This window comes from Mytilus edulis, chromosome 1 (genome assembly GCF_963676685.1).
Source record: "Mytilus edulis chromosome 1, xbMytEdul2.2, whole genome shotgun sequence".
NCBI classification, from domain to species: Eukaryota; Metazoa; Mollusca; class Bivalvia; order Mytilida; family Mytilidae; genus Mytilus; species Mytilus edulis.
Window position 1 is genome coordinate 102,314,528 of NC_092344.1, and position 18,894 is coordinate 102,333,421.

Genomic DNA, 18,894 nt, shown 5'->3' on the forward strand with positions numbered 1-18,894 from the left:
TGACGTTACGTTACCATTCGATATCGGCGTATCTCGAAAATGGAGTGAAAAGGATCTTCTTGTGTTATAATGACAACTGTATCCTTAATAGAATACAATCCAGACAATGGACCCCTCCATTCACCATCAACTTCAACTAAAGGGTTAGACAAGACAAAAGTTGCTAAGGTAGATATGAATGTTTTATTCAAAGAATATCTAAAAAGATATTAACGAAGCCAAATTACATTCGATTGTATAAACGCTCTTCAAAGATGATTAATGTTACCAAAGAAGATCGTGAAGTAAGTAATTCATCACGTGTTGAACTTAGACAATTGTTTTCTGTGAAAACTTAAAAGTAATATAGGTTTTAACAAATGTATCTTTTACGTTAACTTTGATTTTGGTAGTTCAACACTGCTTTTTGTTCTCGCCGCGACATTGGGCACTGACGCAGCTTACAACCAGTCCATTATGATCCACTATCCACCAATGATTAATAACAAAAACAACTATAAAGCCTAGCGCCCCCCCCCCCCCCCCCCCCAAGAAAAACCCCATACGAATTTACAACTGGATAGGTGTATAATAAGAATAAGCCACACAAAACAAAAATGTATTATAAAACTCCAACGTCGACGTACCAGATGACCTATCTCGAACTCCTTTGTATGTATAGCTCCTGTCATTTATTTGTTTTTACTCCCCCTTTTAGATAGGTAGTTTGACAGCGGGCAACCGAAGCAGGGAAGGCAGCTGTGATGTCAAGGAAATACAAGGGCTATCCCTTTTAAATACAGAGCTGACACACACACTTAAAAGTCGAACTGGAATACGTAGAAAACCGAGAGAGGTACGTGCAATATCTAAAGAAAAGAATGTGTTATAATAATCCGTGGTATTGTATCTCACTCGAATGATGTGGACAACTTTAATCTAGTGCGTAATCACCATTAGGTACTGTTGAAACCAAAATTTTAAAATGAAACACTTAGAAGAAGAAGAAAAAAAAAACAATTAGATAATCAACCACATATTGCTTATAGCTTCTAAGAAAACTCTGACAGTTGAAGATTTCACTTTAAAAAAAAAATCAATCTTTACTAAAATTCACAACATGACAACATCATGTGTATAGTGCCGGTTTGATAATTTGCAAATTTTTAGTAATTTTCGCAAACATGAATAAAAAAAAATCTCAAACAAAAACCCAAATTCCATTGAGAGAAAACTTTTGCCAGCCGCTATGTTGTTCTTAGTTCAAAAACATATTCAGTTTAATGTTTGACAAGGTTTTGTTCCAATATTGTAACAAAACCGTCTTCGACAACGATGTAAAGCGATGAAAAGCATTTTCTTTTTATGAAAATTTGTACAATCTATAATTTGTATTGTTGCGACTTTTCTATACACATTCCAGGTTTTACCTTTTTTTTAATTTGGAGTCTGCGATTGACAGAAATTCAGTGGAAACTGGACCTACCTCTTTCTTATAGTTATATGAGTTGTAATACTAGTTATTTTATATGTCCTTTTTCTTAGTTCATTAATGATAAATATCAGGTATACCTATACCAGATATGCCGCCACTGAGTGGTGTTGATACATTGATTTGTTGCAAAGAGAATGGAAAAAGAAATTACCAATTAATTTCATGAATATAAAAACACAAAGCAGACCTACATAATATTCATTTTTTATGTTAAGATTGATCTTCTTCCACAAAGACCATCAACTACCCAGTATTATCAGCACACGTTTTATGATCCTGCATGCGCCAAAGATGATATACAAACAGGACCACTGAGTGTCAATGGAGAAAAACTGGACGCTCTATCCAACCTGCAGTTCCGTCTGGTAATATTTCAAAAATGCAATTACATAAGAAATTGTCAAAAATGTATATAAAAAACGTCTAGATATATATATTAGTCAACGATCCATCCTTCTTACGAGGACGTTGGGTCGTTTGTACATAATCTAACTGATATGTACGCCTAATAGTATACAAAACATCATAAACATGATGATTATTGAACTCTATGAATCAGATATAACAATCTGAAATATAGAATTGCACCTCTTCAGGAAAAGTTGACCTCAGGCAAGTTATGCAAATTGTGTACATCTTTGACCGTAAGTTTTCTAACTTTTGGCTTTGAATGTTTAAAGTGGGTCGACTTGTATCCCCGAAAATGACACGAGTAGCTTTGATTGTATTTGCTTAACCATACTGTTTGAACACAACTAAGAACACTGTATGTGAAAAAAAATCATAATTAAATTCTACCTGCACATGCAGGAACATTTGCTTCTGAGAGATAATGGTCATCATGGGGTCATACTTTGTACATCTAGCAATAGATGGCCCCGACATGACAAAATGTAAACAATTAAAAAATGAAAAACCTTTTGTTAATGGTATTAACTCTTAAAAAATGAATTACAGTAATTGCATTTCTACATTCTTTGTTGATTTTTATTGCAGCCAAGTACGCCACTAGTACATAGACGGCAGTATTACATCAGCCAATCATTTAGCAGTACAACTTGTAGTGAATGCAGCCAATGTGGTGGAAGATCGTCTCCCGATAACCCACCGTCATCTCCCATTCGAGAAACGTCTTATTTGAAGTTGGATGGTAAAAAAATGTCATGTCCTGATTTCAGATCTAAATCTGAGGTAAATATTTTTAATGTTATCTGCGTTCCAGCTAAAACATAGATTCAAAGATCGTTGACAAAAGATTAAAAACACAAATATCAGAAATGTCACTGAGAATTTCAAAATCTTACATGCTTGACTTTTATTTAATAGAAATATAAGAATCATGTAAAATATCATGAATTGTTGGCGTTTAAAGCCACTTTCAGTGATATTGGCTATATCGTGGCAATTAGTTTTTATTGGTAGGGAGGTTGGAGAGAACCAACGACCTTCTGCATGAAACTTGAACTGAAAATCCTGATCAATTAAGGTTGATGTCAAACACTGCTAAGACCACTCTCATACCGATTGAGGCCTCCCTAAAAAGATAAAGTTTCATTTTATATTACAAAATATCGAAACATAAGGAATATCTTCATCATATTAGCCAAAACAAAACTTCAATAGAAATCTTCTGGAGCGTCTAGCTGGTATCATTTGAGAGCATTTTTATTGTGTAAACTTTAGACGCCTTACCGTTCATCGTCGGTCTTCTGTTTCTAGTAATTTGTCTTGTTCGCGTATTTTCCTCTTATTTGTAAATATGTATTTCACTTTTTCCTCACTAGGTTTGTTATGTTCTATATAATACTAAAATATGAATATAAGGGCAGTTAAATAACGATAGAAAAATAGTCTTAATAATTATCCAGTATAAGTACATGTAGTAATAAAGTGTAGATACAGGTAGAATGTGAAGTCTATATTTCGCTTCAAGTGGTAAGCTAGCGTTAAACTAAGAAACTTCAGTCTTTAAAAACTTCTTTAACTAATGCTTACGTCATACATTTCATTCTGGTATCAAGCCTATGTTATCAAAATACTACATTTTCGTAGAAGTTCAGTTTAGAATTCATAACGAGGGTGCAAATTAATATTTGAAAAGAAATATTTCTTTCTATTATCGGCAATGTGAAAAATATTCACTTCACGCATTATTAATAAAAAATATCCACGTACAAATTAATCTAGCTTCGTAGGTGCCGGTGGCCATGAACTAGCGTCACCACAAAATGCATGTCACCGGTTGTTTGACTTTGTAGTTGAAAGATTTCAAACCCGGATTATTAAAGAAAACGTCGTATTGCTGTGTCAAGTGTGAGGGTAGAATGATAAGCCACGACACGTTGATGATGGAATCGGAAAGTCCTTTCCAGTCTTATTTCCGCCAGCCAGCAACTTATGCAGAAACCCTGCCATATGACAACATACAACCACTACACCCAGACAAGAGCTTGGAAACTTGTGAAGAACTGATTATTGACCAGCCTCTAGAAGACAGTTTTCTAAAAGACGATATGTTTACTTTACCAGAATTACCACACCCTATAGCCAATGTAGAAGTAATATCTAGGGATGTATTAGAACGCTGTAAAGGCGGTCAAAGATCAAGGCTCAGCCCGAGATACCTTCATCACAATCAAAATAGAATGAGGTCTGATGAAAATGAAGAACTGTCAAGTTCAACTTGCATTATATCCAAACAGATATTCCACAGTTCTAACAAAACAGGTATTTCACAGTTCTAACAAAAGAGGTATCTTTTACATTCAGGTAGACGTTCAAATTAATGTACAACTATCTGTTTATCTTTTAAACAAATTTATTGTCATATCTTTGTATGCTTTAAAGATAAAGATACACAGCGACATAAACATAAAAAAACCAACTGAAGCTGTCAAATTCAGAGAAAATTGTTTTCAATTTAAAGGCGTTTACTTTTAAGGTTGTTTGACCTGCCACGTTCTTTGTGTATTTTCCAATATATCAAGGACCATATAAATTTAACCTCATTTTGCCATTAGAAACAAACACTAAAACCACATAAATAAAGGCAACAGTAGTATACCGCTGTTCAAAAATCATAAATCGATAGAGAAAACACTTCAGGGTTACAAACTAAAACCGAGGGAAACACATCAACTATAAGAGAAAGACAACGGAACAGAAAAAACTGAAGAGAAACAAAAATCAAACGCCAACATACAGCGAAACGGACTATTTGATAACAACTGCCATAAGTGGCATTTTCCAAACTAAGTCTTCCTAGGACCATAATCATAAAAAGACACAAAAAGCTATTTCAAAATCAACCCCTGCACGGTAAAAGTGAAAATCATCAATATCAAACTTGATTTCCATTTTTTCATCTTCAACATCATATTAACTAGAGGCTCTAAAGAGTCTGTGTCGCTCACCTTGGTCATTGTGCATATTAAACAAAGGACACAGATGGATTAATGACTAAATTGTGTTTTGGTGATGGTGATGTGTTTGTAGATCTTATTTTACTGAACATTCTTGCTGCTTATAATTATCTCTGTCTATAATGAACTCGGCCCAGTAGTTACAGTGGAAAATATTTTGTAAAAATTTACAAAAATTTACAAAATTTATGAAAATTGTTAAATATTGACTATAAAGGGCCATAACTCCTTAAGGGGTCAATCGACCATTTTGATCATGTTGACTTATTTGTAGGTCTTACTTACTTTGCTGTACATTATTGCTGTTTACAGTTTATCTCTCTATCTATAATAATATTCAAGATAATAACCAAAAACGGCACAATTTCCTTAAAATTACCAATTCAGGGGCAGCAACCTAACAACGGGTAGTCCGATTCATCTGAAAATCTCAGGGCAGATAGATCTTGACCTGATAAACAATTTTACTCATGTCAGATTTGCTCTAAATGCTTTGGTGTCAGATATATAATCCAAAATCTACATTTTACCCCTATGTTCTATTTTTAGTCATGGCGGCCATCTTCGTTTGTTGGCCGGGTCACCGGACACATTTTTTAAAATAGATACCCTAATGATGATTGTGGCAAAGTTTGGCTAAATTTGGTCCAGTAGTTTCAGAGGAGAAGATTTTTGTAAAAGTTAACAGACGACGACGATGACGGACGACGGACGCAAAGTGATGAGAAAAGCTCACTCGGCCCTTTGGGCCAGGTGAGCTAAAAATGTGGTTGAACGGTTCAAAAGATATTGCATGGAAACTGTTGTCAGCATCTGCCTTTGAAGTCCTAAATTTGAATGATTTATTTTTGAAGATTTATAGGACTCAAAATGAATTATACATTAGATAATAACTAAAATATTGGTTTATGTCTAATGATGATATGATTGCTTATTAAATGTTGTAGCATCTTTGTCAGTATACAAATCTGATATTTGTAATGCAATATATACAACTTTTTGTCTTAAGAAATTATAAACGAAGAAACAACAAGCCAACAACTTAGAGTTTCTACCAACGAAACTAATGCAATTCACCAAAACTCTGCAGAAAGTAAAGAAAAAGATACAAAAAAACGTGCTGTTGATGGGATAATTAATCTACTTTGGCCAAACCACCAACCATGTAAAAAGTACTTACATTCACCTATCCCTTTGTGGGAGCGACCAAACATCCAACCATGTGACAAGGACTTACATTCACCTGTTCCTACGTGGGAGCGGCTAAATCACCAACCATGTGAAAAGTACACACATTTAGCTTTCCCTTCGAGAGAGCGGCCGAATTACAAACCATGTGAAAAGTGCTCACATTTACCTGTCATTTCGATAGAGAAAGCCTCATCAATGTCAACCAGTGATCTAATGCAACAAAGTGAAGAAGCAGAAGCACCACCATCTCCTGGTTTAGAACAAAGTGAAGTAGCAGAAGCACCACCATCACCTGATTTAACACAAATTGAACTAACAGAAACAACACCACTTGCCGACTTAGGTTCTCCATATAACTCAAACACGGATATGCAGATTAGAATACATTTAGAAGATCCTAGTATTTCTGTAAGCATACATAATCTTCCGAGTAATTCGTCAGCAAAGGATAATGCCATTAGCATAGAGGCAGAAATTTTCAAAACAGAAGATGTCAACCAAACTTTGACAAATGCAGTATATTCAAAAGAAGAGTTTATAGGAAGAGTAAATGGCATGGAATCAAGGTTAGCGTTTTTACTTTACTTTTATCTTCAAACGTACTTATCAAATCTAGAACTTTCACACCAATATTTTAGTTCTAGCTTTGATATTGTTTTGGTGTATCAACACTAAATAAAAATGATACATATTCTATCTCATTCGATAAAACTAATATCCTCTATAGCTCTTAGCTAAATTAACAATATTATCCTCTTTCACTTCATTTAGCACAGCACCCTGCAACTTTTTTGGAACTACGTCTATTATATCGAAAGACTACTAATAACTGTGGGTTTTTTTTTCTGGTGTCGTCCATTCTATCCATTACAGATGTTCAAAGATATTAAAATTAACTTGGTCGGATAAGTTTTTTTTATAACTTTATCAATGTCATTAGTATTGTTGAATTAGACTATTTACCGGATTTGTAATCACATAAGCAACACGACGGGTGCCACATGTGGAGCAGGATCTGCCGCTTACCCTTCCGGAGCACCTGAGATCACCCCTAGTTTTTGGTGGGGTTCGTGTTGTTTATTCTTTAGTTTTCTATGTTGTGTCATGCGTACTATTGTTTTTCTGTTTGTCTTTTTCATTTTTAGCCATGGCGTTGTCAGTTTGTTTTAGATTTATGAGTTTGACTGTCCCTTTGGTATCTTTCGTTCCTCTTTTGAATGGAAATGTTATGGTAAAAGTAATTTATCCTTTTTTTCAGAGAGATGTTACAAGACATCATTCGCGAGTGTGCTCAGGGGTTAAGAGATGTATCCCATAGGGGATTTTTGCCAGGTAAGGATATTAATAAAAAAAAAATATGTTAAAAGACTCTTGATTTATATAGCATTTAATAAAATTACCATAGAAACCAGGATTGAAATTTTGTATTTGCGCTAGTCTGCAAACGATTCATCAGTGACACTCGAATCCGAAAAAGGTAAAAAAAAAAAAAGCCAAATAAAGAACAAATTGAAAGAATATTGAGGACCAACAATTCTTAAAGTTTTGTCAAATACCGCTTAGATTGCTACATAAAAGCGGATATTTAATATTATACCTTTTTGGGAAAACGAAATGCTGTTTGGTAGCTTGAGTTAAATTTTAAATAGCTTCGTACTTGTTTTCAGACATTTCTGCAAGAAATGACTTTTACTTTGAACCAAATACCGACAAACGGTACAACAGATGGAAAAGAAGGCGAAAGAGGAAGAGCAAAGAGGTTCGAGATGGAAAGCAGCAAGAGTTGATATCACCCGATGACAGCTCGGCAGAAGAAGAAGCCAATGACGAGGAAGACTCCATCGTTCCGGAAAGACCCGATTCACAACCCAAGTTTCGCCGTCGACGCCGAGAAACCTTAAAGAAACTTTTTGGTAGCGAACAAGCAATGTTGTGCTATGATGCTAGTTCGGATCTAACATCTTCAGACAGAGATAATTACATGTCAGTGGCGAATAACCTACGAACTTGTAATCGTGCTCCAATATCTGATGAGGAGTTTGACGCGTTAAAAGATAAAAGTAACGGTATATATCTTTATTTGATAATTTCGTTTATACTTGCAGTGTTTTTATAAGCGTTTTTATAATCACAGAACAACTGAACAAATTTGTAATCGAATTGCACAAATCTGTTTTACTGATTGATTTAGGAAATATCTAATCTACTTGCACGTTCTTTTCCTAAAATTTAGAGTGATATACTAATTAATAAGTTTGGTATAACAACTGACCGATACAGACATTTTTTTTAGAAGTCTAGAAATAAGTCTTGTTTACTTCAAAGCAGTTAGGGTATATTGTTTGATTGATATTTATCCCTTAGAGTTTAGGATTCATTTCAAACCCTGCCTCACTGTAGTGGGTTTAGTTTTAATGAGAAATATAGAAAAAAAATTAAAATAATTTGTCATGAAAAATGTCTAACACACACATTGTTGATTTCTTTAGATGGAATGCATCTTTCGTCTCCATATAATCAGCAAGAGAAATATACAAGTTCAACCTTTTTACAACAACTGGGTTCCAACATAGAAAGATCAGTGATGTCACCAGAGACTGTAACTCTGACAAAAGATGGTATGCCACTAACAGAAGGTTTCGACGGGAATGATACCGATATTATCAAAAGGGTCAACAGCCGTTTTAAAATGCAAGATAGGCAAACACAAAATAGATCAGAGATAAAAGAAGGCAAGTGTTTAGACAGACATCATAACGAAGTGAGTAAAGGAAATAGATCAGAATTACCTCAGAATAGAAATGTTGAGGGATTAAATGTTGAAATTATTCATAGAGGCAAGCATGCAGAAGTGCCGAGTGTTGTTCGAAAAAAAATCATTTCATGTGAAAATGGTGGTACAAAACTTAACAGAATGATTGAGTTGGCATCTCCGGAAAATGACCTTATCACATCTCCGGATGACTTGATTAAACATGGATACTTGTCAGCTCCTGATCAAGTGTTGGGTGCCAGTAGTTATAGACAAAAATCCTCGGCTACCGGTCAAGTGTTGGATGCAAGTGGTTGTCGACAGAATTTATCAGCACCCAATCAAGTGTTAGTTGCAAGTTGTAATCGAAAAAATTCCCATGATACCGACCAAATGTTGAATGATTATCGACAAAATTCATCATCTGCCGATCAACTTTTGGATGCCGATGATTATCGACAAAATTCACCAACTGCTGATCAAAAGTGGGATGCAAGTGGTTATCGACAAAATTCACCAACTGCCGATCAAGTGCTGGGTGCAAGTGGTAATCGACAAAATTCACCAACTGCTGACCATGTTTTGGATGCAAGAGGTTATCGACAAAATTCATCGGAGATCGGCCAAGGGATGGATGCAAGTGATTGTCGACAAAATTCATCAACTGACTGTCAAGTGTTGGAGGATAGCAGTTGTCGACAGAGTGTGTCAGCTTCTAATCAAGTGTTAGACGCAAGAGGTTATCGACAAAATAATGTAATAAATGGCTATTCCGAACCAAGTCTGCAAAATGTGCTTCATTCATCAATGAATTCCACAAGTGAGTGCGATTCTGACCCATTTATAAGAGTAGAAACTTTATTGCAGAAGAGTCAACAGTATGGAAATCTTAGCAATCAAATGCTAACAAAAGATAGTAGCGAAAACATCACAGGTATTCCCATGCAATCATCTCGTCACCGTATTTACAATAAAGATAGGAAAAGCGAGTTCAACTCCATCTTAGATCTAGAAAGATCTGTTTTAAAGTTGGCAAAACAGCACCATCAGAAAAATCAGTCTTTGTCCAACAAGAAGTATTCTGCAGGTCAGCTTAAACCCAAACTTCCTAATATTCACGATGTCAAGGTATCAACTCGAAGTACAGATAAAGCGAAACAGTCAAAGAATTATAAAAATATATTGGATAGGTGAGTGGACGTTGTATTATACACTATACTATTCTATGTTGACTGTTCTTTTTTTATTTAGATTTATAATTTCAGGTTAATATCTCGAAAATAGTTTATAAATTAATTAATAAGTATTTTAAGGTTAAGATTCAATTTCAAATCCTCGAAATGCATTGAATGTGTGTTCGTACTGGCCGACAAAGTAACCAAACACTGTGGTGTGTGGTATGCAATAAACGCTACACGGGAGTTCTTAAATTTGAAATTAGGCCATGTGTGAGCAGAACAAACAGCCGTATCTTCTCATTTTTATGCAATAGATAAAATGTCAAGGAAAAGTCAAATAGTAGAAAATCATATCATTACCCCTTCGTGCATTCTTATGTATAATTACGTTTGTTTGTTGATGTTTAACGCCCCTTATAAATTTGTAAAATCAGGTCGGCCGGTTTTTGTTTATGGAGAGACTCGGAGAGAACCATCGTTTCTTATGTTTTGTATTGACTACACCAAAACTCGCCAATTATCCTTTTATCTCGGTTAAAAGATAAAATACTCTATATCTTATAATTCTGTCATTTTAACCCCAACCCCCTATATTCCATACTATCATTTTAGAACTTATAATTTCATTTTGTAATGTAGAGTTAAAATGAAATGAATTATTTTTGAGGGGTAGAAATGGCGTTTTAGATAAATTAGAAATTCGGATGGAAGTTTGTGGGTACTTTACTCAACGTTCACTTAAGTTTAAGTTTTTCTATTTATTCCAATGGCAAAATAAAAAACTATTTGCTGGAACTAATATAATGCATTCCTCTGTTAGTGAAAAGATATAAATATATATTTCTCATGTATTCCACGCTGTTATCTATTCCCTTGACATCAACTATAAACGTTTCAGCAATACAGTTAATACTTGCCGTTAGCTTGATATTTTTACTTAATACTATCAAGTATTCTCTGGTAAATAATTTAAAACTTGATGGCTATGTTGAACGTATAAATCCTATAAAAATTGAGATATAGAATACATCAGATACAGTTAAGTCTGTCTCATGTCTTGAATAACGTCTAGGAATTGAAAATTAGGGTCTGTTGAAAAAATAACTGTACAACAAAGGAGACGATGTCAGCGTTCCAGTTTTGGATTTTTCATTCTATGTAGCAACATTTCAGCAGCGCCTGTATACGGATTAATATCTCACAGCTTAGTACGACCTGATTAATATAGTCATTCTCTTCCAACATTTTTACAGTCTTTTCTCATGCTGTGGTGTAACATTACTCTCTTATCTTTTTGGGAGGGGTTGGGTGTGCACAAACATGCTTAATATCCTTCGGTGGATAGTTCATTCATTCCTCAATCATACCATATTTAGTCATTTTCTAAATTGAAAGAGTGATTTTTTTTTCAATTTAAAATTACCATTGATCTGCACTTATGTATCTGATTGGTATTGGTATTCCGCGTCTTTCTTCAGTATGCAAAGGCCTATACAAATGAAAACCACGAAACAATGATTTATTATTAACTGGTCAGTTTCAAAAACATTTGAAGATAGAAGTTCCAATTTAAAGGTTATTGACTTTTGGTAAATGGTAACACATTTTTCTTCAATTTTAGGTTTGTAAAACCTTTGGACGTCCAGAACGTTGAGGGAAACAATAATCCGTACCTTAAGGAGAACGATGCTGTCCTTGTCACAACGACATATAGACAGAGGAAGGAGAATCCTGTTATAAAGAATGATAAAGTTAAAAGAGAAAAACGTTCACAACGTCAACCCCTGTCGAAAAAGCTGAATAATTCAACAGGTAACTTGAGAAACTGATTACTTTGACATACAAAAAACGTAATAGAAACAAAAACAAAGATTAGTAACTAAATAAGATGTGGGTAGTTATAACCTATGTTCAAACCTCTTAGATCGATAAGAGGAGTCAAATCAATATAACTAACAGTAAATGAAGGAATCGCATGATATCCTATAGGAGCGAGACTGGATGCGTCGAGACGGCACGTGTCTCCTGATATACACGCATAACTTGCCATACAAGTTTACACCAAGAAAAAATGTCATAATCGGAAACAGAACACAATCGGTAAATTAACAGATCAGACAACTATACTTTTATATAAGGATCTAAGACTAAGAAAATATGTCGCGATTATCATATCGGTCAACCATTTCATTGTTTTGACCATAACACGTAAAAATGTCGTTTCCAGCCGTTCTTCCTCGTAAATCTTTTGGTCTAGTTTTTGTTTCAAGAGCACACTTCTGTAAAAAAAGTTTGTGAAGTATGAACATGCACTAGCGTTAATGGTGCGTTACGTATCACTTGAAATAAGTAAACGCCATACGACGGAGCATCTAGGGAAAGTAACTATTGAGAAATTGGAAAGTTGGAAATTGGAAAGTTGAAATTATGATGTTTGTTATAGATTTTAGTTTGAAGTCATCATTGTGTCAATATTGTAGAAAATATTAAGATACGAAGCAGGCCTTCTACTTTTGTTTGCACTCTTAAAATCATTTCCACTCTTTGTATGAAATGTAAGCACTCATTGACATGTGGGCTATTTAGAGGTAATTGCAATTTGATTCTGCAAAAATGTCAAGAACTTTCCTTTAAAATTTCCAGGCAAAGCATATTTACACAGGTAGTTTATATAGGTGACATTAATATACTTCTGTGTCGTTTTAAAAGACCCAATAAATTCAAAAGTATTATTTACCAACACCTTAAGAAGCACAACCATCCTTTTAAATATTTAGCAGTTCAACCTTTAGAAGTAGTAAATAAGCAGCCTGGTGAATCGCATTCAAAGTTTGTACGATCACGGACAATAATTGAATTAAATTGGATTAAAAAATTACAGACTGTTTACCCTCTCGGTCTAAATGATAATATCATGGGAATTGGTAATATATCTAGAACCAATTCTGTTAACATTTTGGATATAGTTTCTAAAACTGTTCGTAAAAACGTTCTCACGGTCGTAGAACAAATCGCAATCAAAGAAAATTTCGGGCCAATCATACCAATATTTCGGACCTAATTTCTATTTCAAAAAACAACGGCAGACATTATCTGTTACCAAAAACTCTGTTCGTTACCGGTTAATAAGTTAAATAAAATTTTGGAGGATTGCAACACAATTTCATATAGCAGTCCTAAGTATGAAATTGTTCAAATTATTATGGCATATTGTTATTCTAAATTATTTCCCAAAATTGATCGCCCTGAAGATCATAAAAAACATTTTATTAAAATTAAGTATGTCAATAAAGGCTTTGATTTTGTAAATATTGCCGGTATATTTAACGACCATTCTGTTAAAGAACAAATTCCTGGATATTTTGACAATACTGAGCTACCTCTCATTTGTTATATTTACAAGAAATCTACCCGGAAATTTGTGTTTAATTATAGTCAATTGTGTAAAGATGTTAATATCAGTGAAAATACACCTACTTCATGTAATTGCAGTAATTCCGAATATATTTATGCACCCATTTCCCATGTTACAACAGGAGATCTTAACATCGTTCAAGACCGAGAGTTGAAATCATTCCTCAGTAAAGGACCTAAATATCGTCCCCCGTCAATTATTAATTGGAATGAGTGTCGTAATATCATCCACGACTCACTCCATACTTACTGTATGAAATGGATAAAACGGGAAAAAGCTGACAAAAAATCTTTGGATTCTTTTTTTAATTCAGTAATGAAGATAGTTGATATACGTATTCAACATTTTAAAGAACATTTTACTATAAACAATTACCACAATAAACCTATTTCTCGTATCAAACATAAACTAAAAGAACTAGCCAAGGAATTTGTTTTTGTCCCGGCAGATAAAGCTGCTAATAATATTATTATTGTTTGACGTAAATTTTACATTGAGGTTCTGAAAAAGGAAATCACCAATTCACCAACATTCCAACTGACTCCATTTTCAGAAAACGAAATCTGTAACAAACATAAACTTTTAGCCACCGCTTTACAAGCAGAGCCAAATACAATGTATTGGCTTCCTAAGCTACACAAAACCCCTTACAAATATAGATTTATTTCGTCTTCAAGCCATTGTTCAACTACTAAATTGTCTATTCTTTTTACCAGCACACTTGGTACAATTAAAAACCTGATAATAAATTGTTCAAATAAGGCCTTCGAAAATAGTGGAATAAATTACTTTTGGAGTGTCAAGAACTCGTTGGAAGTACTTGATAAATTGCATGCTTATATTGGTGATTTTGAATCTGTTCAAAGTTTTGATTTTTCTACCCTGTATACCACATTGCCTCACATTCTCATTAAGAAAAAATTCACACACCTAATTAAATGGGCATTCAAAAAATCAGAATGTGAATATATATGTTCAAACTCTTTTAGGTCATTTTTTAGTAGCAATAAACAAAAAAACTATGTTAATTGGACATGCTTTGATACTATATATGCCCTTGAATTTTTACTAGATAACATTTTTGTTCGCTTTGAAAATTCCGTATATCGTCAGATTATCGGAATTCCAATGGGGACTAACTGTGCACTACTTATTGCGGACCTGTTTTTGTATTGTTATGAGTTACAATTTATGACAAAGATAAGCAAAGACCCATCGAAACAACATCTGATAAACAAATTTAATAATACTTTTAGATATTTGGATGACATTTTGGCTCTCAATAATGACGACTTCAGTATGTATATTAATGAAATTTATCCTGTTGAACTTACTTTAAATAAAGCTAATACTAACAATGACCACTGCCCTTTTCTCGATCTTGATATCTATATCCCTAATGGAAAGCTGAATACTAAAATTTATGATAAAAGGGATGATTTTTCATTTCCTATCGTTAATTATCCGTTTTTAGATGGTGACGTTCCCTTGTCACCATCTTATGGTGTTTATATATCTCAACTTGTACGATTCGCTTGTGTATGTAACAATGTTTTAGATTTTAACGAGAGAAATTTATGTATTACTGAAAAATTATTACACCAGGGTTTTCGATATCACAAACTAGTCAAAACATTTACTAAATTTTATCATCGGTATAAAGACATCATTCGTAAATATAGCTCAACATGCAGACTTCTAATACGTTCAGGTATTTCACATTCAATTTTTTATGGTAATATTCTTTATAAAGCACAAAGGTGTCAGTATTCACCTCAGAAACTTACAAAACCTTTGAATAGACTTATTAAGAAGGGATATAATTACGATACTGTTGTCAAGTCATTAAAGATTGCATATTTTGGCGTTAATATTGAGTCACTGATAAGGTCTTTGCATCGGAACTAAATACATTTATTCTAAAAACAGTTGTTGGCATGACACGGGTTATGTTCTTCTCATATATGTTATGATGGTATGATACTAAACCCCTAACGGGACGGATTGTGCCTGATATTCATATGATGAAATCATAATCTTTCAGTCAGTTTAATTGAAGTCTGGAGCTGGCATGTCAGTTAACTGCTAGTAGTCTGTTGTTATTTATGTATTATTGTCATTTTGTTTATTTTCTTTGGTTACATCTTCTGACATCAGACTCGGATTTCTCTTGAACTGAATTTTAATGTACGTATTGTTATGCGTTTACTTTACTACATTGGTTAGAGGTATAGGGGGAGGGTTGAGATCTCACAAACATGTTTAACCCCGCCGCATTTTTGCGCCTGTCCCAAGTCAGGAGCCTCTGGCCTTTGTTAGTCTTGTATTATTTTAATTTTAGTTTCTTGTGTACAATTTGGAAATTAGTATGGCGTTCATTATCACTGGACTAGTATATATTTGTTTAGGGGCCAGCTGAAGGACGCCTCCGGGTGCGGGAATTTCTCGCTACATTGAAGACCTGTTGGTGACCCTCTGCTGTTGTTTTTTATTTGGTCGGGTTGTTGTCTCTTTGACACATTCCCCATTTCCATTCTCAATTTTATTAACTTTAGTATCGAACACAATTATAATGCATATACAATTAACAATGGTGAAAAATCCATATAATGGAGGAAAATCTTAACTCATACAACTGTGTGTCTGATTATGTCCGATACTTCAGTGTAAGTAATCATCCTGTTCAGACATCCGCCAGTAACCCAAGTTTAGTCTGAAACGGTAATGTTGATCTGAACAGCTCTTAAAAGACTGGCTTACAAAAGACAAAAAAGTCATTGTCAGTCTTTCACAGTCTATTTTCAGATTAATCCACTGCGGTAAATTCAGAACTGTTAAAAAAATTCACTTGCAGTGAAGATCTGTTTAGTCAAGGTTTATGCTGTTCAATCGCTGTTATGCATCTGTGCACCTCAACTTCATAGTGAATTTTAAAAAGCAACTGAACAGTACTTAATTGACTACAAATGAATTTTCTGAGCAGTACTGTACTGAATTCACCGCCGAGGATAAGTCTGAACATTAGTTGTTCAGAATTTTCTGAAGATGTTCAGAGTTTATATCAAATGACTCTTGAAGACTAAAATTCATTTACTAGTAATATCTACTTGATCAGTGATGTCTCACATGTTAAATGCCCTGGAAACATGTTTCATACAGCTAGATTCGGATTTGGGAGTTCCTGATGAAGGTGAATCTAGAAAAACACTTCGAACATATAAAATTGATAAAGTGTTGTTTTAACTTCTATATCTTGTCTTTAGTCAGTATCATTATGACTTCATGTCAACTATTAACCAATACATTAAGTTAAACACTATACGAAAGAAACACTAAAGAATAAATTCGAGGTCACAGACTACGTCTGACGTATGTCTAAACATTAATTCCTTTGTGACGATACAGACATAATTGAAGCATAGTCAAATATCTGGGTTTTTTTAATCACATTAATTGTCTTTTAAATTGCCATGGCGATCAGCAATGAAAAATAACTCCACAAAAACAATGCACGAACAAAACTTTCAAATAAATTACATTGCCGATCACTGGACGTAATTTCAAGGTTACATCATCAACTGGAGTTATTCTTTAGAAACTAGTAGTTGCGATCTGAAATATAAGTCGTGCCATTGTAATCATTATATAACATACACTTAAAAGCCTGAACCTGAGGTTAACAACGAGAAACACCTATGAAACACATCAACAAACGACAACCACTAAACAATGGGCCCCTGACTTAAGCTTGTTCTCATTACGTTAAATGTTATCTTTTTAGAACAATCTGTACAAGACAACGAACCTGCTGAAACAGAACTATCAATGCTGACACTGAATCAACTTTTGCAAACAATGCCTGGAAACAAAGTGAAAAAGTTCATCCATAAGGTGGCGAAGAAAATAACTTGTGATCAATCGGATCAAGATTCAGGAAAAGAATTACCTGCATTAGATGTGAAGGTATGTAAAGTGTCCAAATCACATGAATTAGAGATCATTAGAATTAAATTGGTCGTTGTGTGGGTGAATTTAGGCGGTCTCGGCTTGAACCCAAGCTTAAAATACAGTTAACAATTATTAAGCGTCATGCCTAGACGACCTTTCACAGAATGGTTGTTAAGATGCAAGGAAACATGTTTTCTAAAGACAGACGTACCTGTTTAAGATGTATGACATAGGACCTTATTACCGTAGAGATGGGGGAGACAGAATAACATATTACATGTGACATTGGACAGAACCAACCAGAGTGGAAATATAAGTGTCCTTATACACAATTACCTGTATAATAAGAAAGCTACAGTTGACTTTAGAGAACAGTATTATACAATATGTAAAACTTTAGGTGGCATCAGACAAGTATCTGTATTCGATGTAAAACTGGTGGCATTATACAGTTACCTTTATTAGATGTAAAGCTACACTAGTCAGGAGGTGGTTATTCCCATCCATAAAGTGAAAGTGACCTCGATAAAATTACCTGTTTTAGATACAAAGCTATGGTGACCCTTATACATAAACAACTGTATAACATGTAAAGCTATGGTGATCCTTATACATAAACATCTGTATAACATGTAAAGCTATGGTGATCCTTATACAAAAACATCTGTATAAAATGTAAAGCTATGGTGATCCTTATACAAAAACATCTGTATAACATGTAAAGATATGGTGATCCTTATACAAAAACATCTGTATAACATGTAAAGCTTTGCTGATCCTTATACATAAACATCTGTATACTAGTAGCATATAAAGCTAAGGTGACCTTTGACAAAATTAAATGGTTAAATTGAAGTAATATAACTTTGAAAAGAGAAGTCCTGATATGTTACTATGCTAAAAATAATAATCTCAAGTGTTAAAAATAAGTAATATGTTTGAAGTTTATCTACTATTGAAGTTCCTGAATAGAAATGAAAGGGATTCTGACTTCAGTAGTACCATGGAACCTATATTTAGTCAAGTTTAACAGGCTTAATTTCTTCTTTAGAAACTGAATATGATAGCCAAAGCATACAAGGATTCAGAGCAAGAAGAAGCCAGTCCAAAATGTTTGGGAGAACAAACCAAATCTTTACCCAACCAAATTATACAAGCTGAATCTAGCCGACCTCATTCTCATGAAAGAAGCATATCTAATTTGTCTTTTTCAAGAGCTTTCACTTTCTCAGTGTTTGACCTACCAGATGGATACAGAGAAAAAAATAAACAACTACAAAGAAGAGCTTATACTGCTATCAAGTCTCGTTAGCGATAGATATTTCAACAACCAAAATGAAGACACTATATGAAGATTCTGTATTTGAAAATAATGTTTATATCAATAAATAGTAAATCAAATTCATAATATGTTTGTATTTTTCATAGCATTTACAGTGTAAATTTAGAAATGAGTAAGTAATTTGATGTCAAAAACACATTTTTTAAACTCAAACATTTTAGCATGAAATTTC

General features: G+C 34.0%; 2 protein-coding genes across 2 annotated transcripts in view; both read left to right on the forward strand.

The window, feature by feature from the left end:
• Window positions 1–18,894, forward strand: part of LOC139516491 (uncharacterized) — a 735,418-nt gene that overhangs the window by 65,637 nt on the left and 650,887 nt on the right. The gene's annotated exons all lie outside the window — the stretch shown is intronic.
• On the forward strand, window positions 9–18,788 carry LOC139498473 (uncharacterized). Its single transcript, XM_071286861.1, has 12 exons — window positions 9–168; window positions 698–835; window positions 1,690–1,839; window positions 2,471–2,665; window positions 3,733–4,201; window positions 5,906–6,653; window positions 7,346–7,419; window positions 7,755–8,153; window positions 8,577–10,029; window positions 11,639–11,829; window positions 17,214–17,395; window positions 18,432–18,788. The coding sequence occupies exons 1-12, from the start codon at window positions 70–72 to the stop codon at window positions 18,690–18,692; spliced, it is 4,359 nt and encodes a 1,452-aa protein (XP_071142962.1). The 5' UTR covers window positions 9–69; the 3' UTR covers window positions 18,693–18,788.

Excerpts from the sequence above, each read along its gene's own strand:
- LOC139498473 (XM_071286861.1), top strand. The coding sequence starts at position 70 with ATGACAACTGTATCCTTAATAGAATACAATCCAGACAATGGACCCCTC. Across the intron at positions 4,202-5,905 it reads CCACAGTTCTAACAAAACAG|AAATTATAAACGAAGAAACA; the intron begins GTATTTCACAGT and ends TTTTGTCTTAAG. Across the intron at positions 6,654-7,345 it reads GTAAATGGCATGGAATCAAG|AGAGATGTTACAAGACATCA; the intron begins GTTAGCGTTTTT and ends CCTTTTTTTCAG.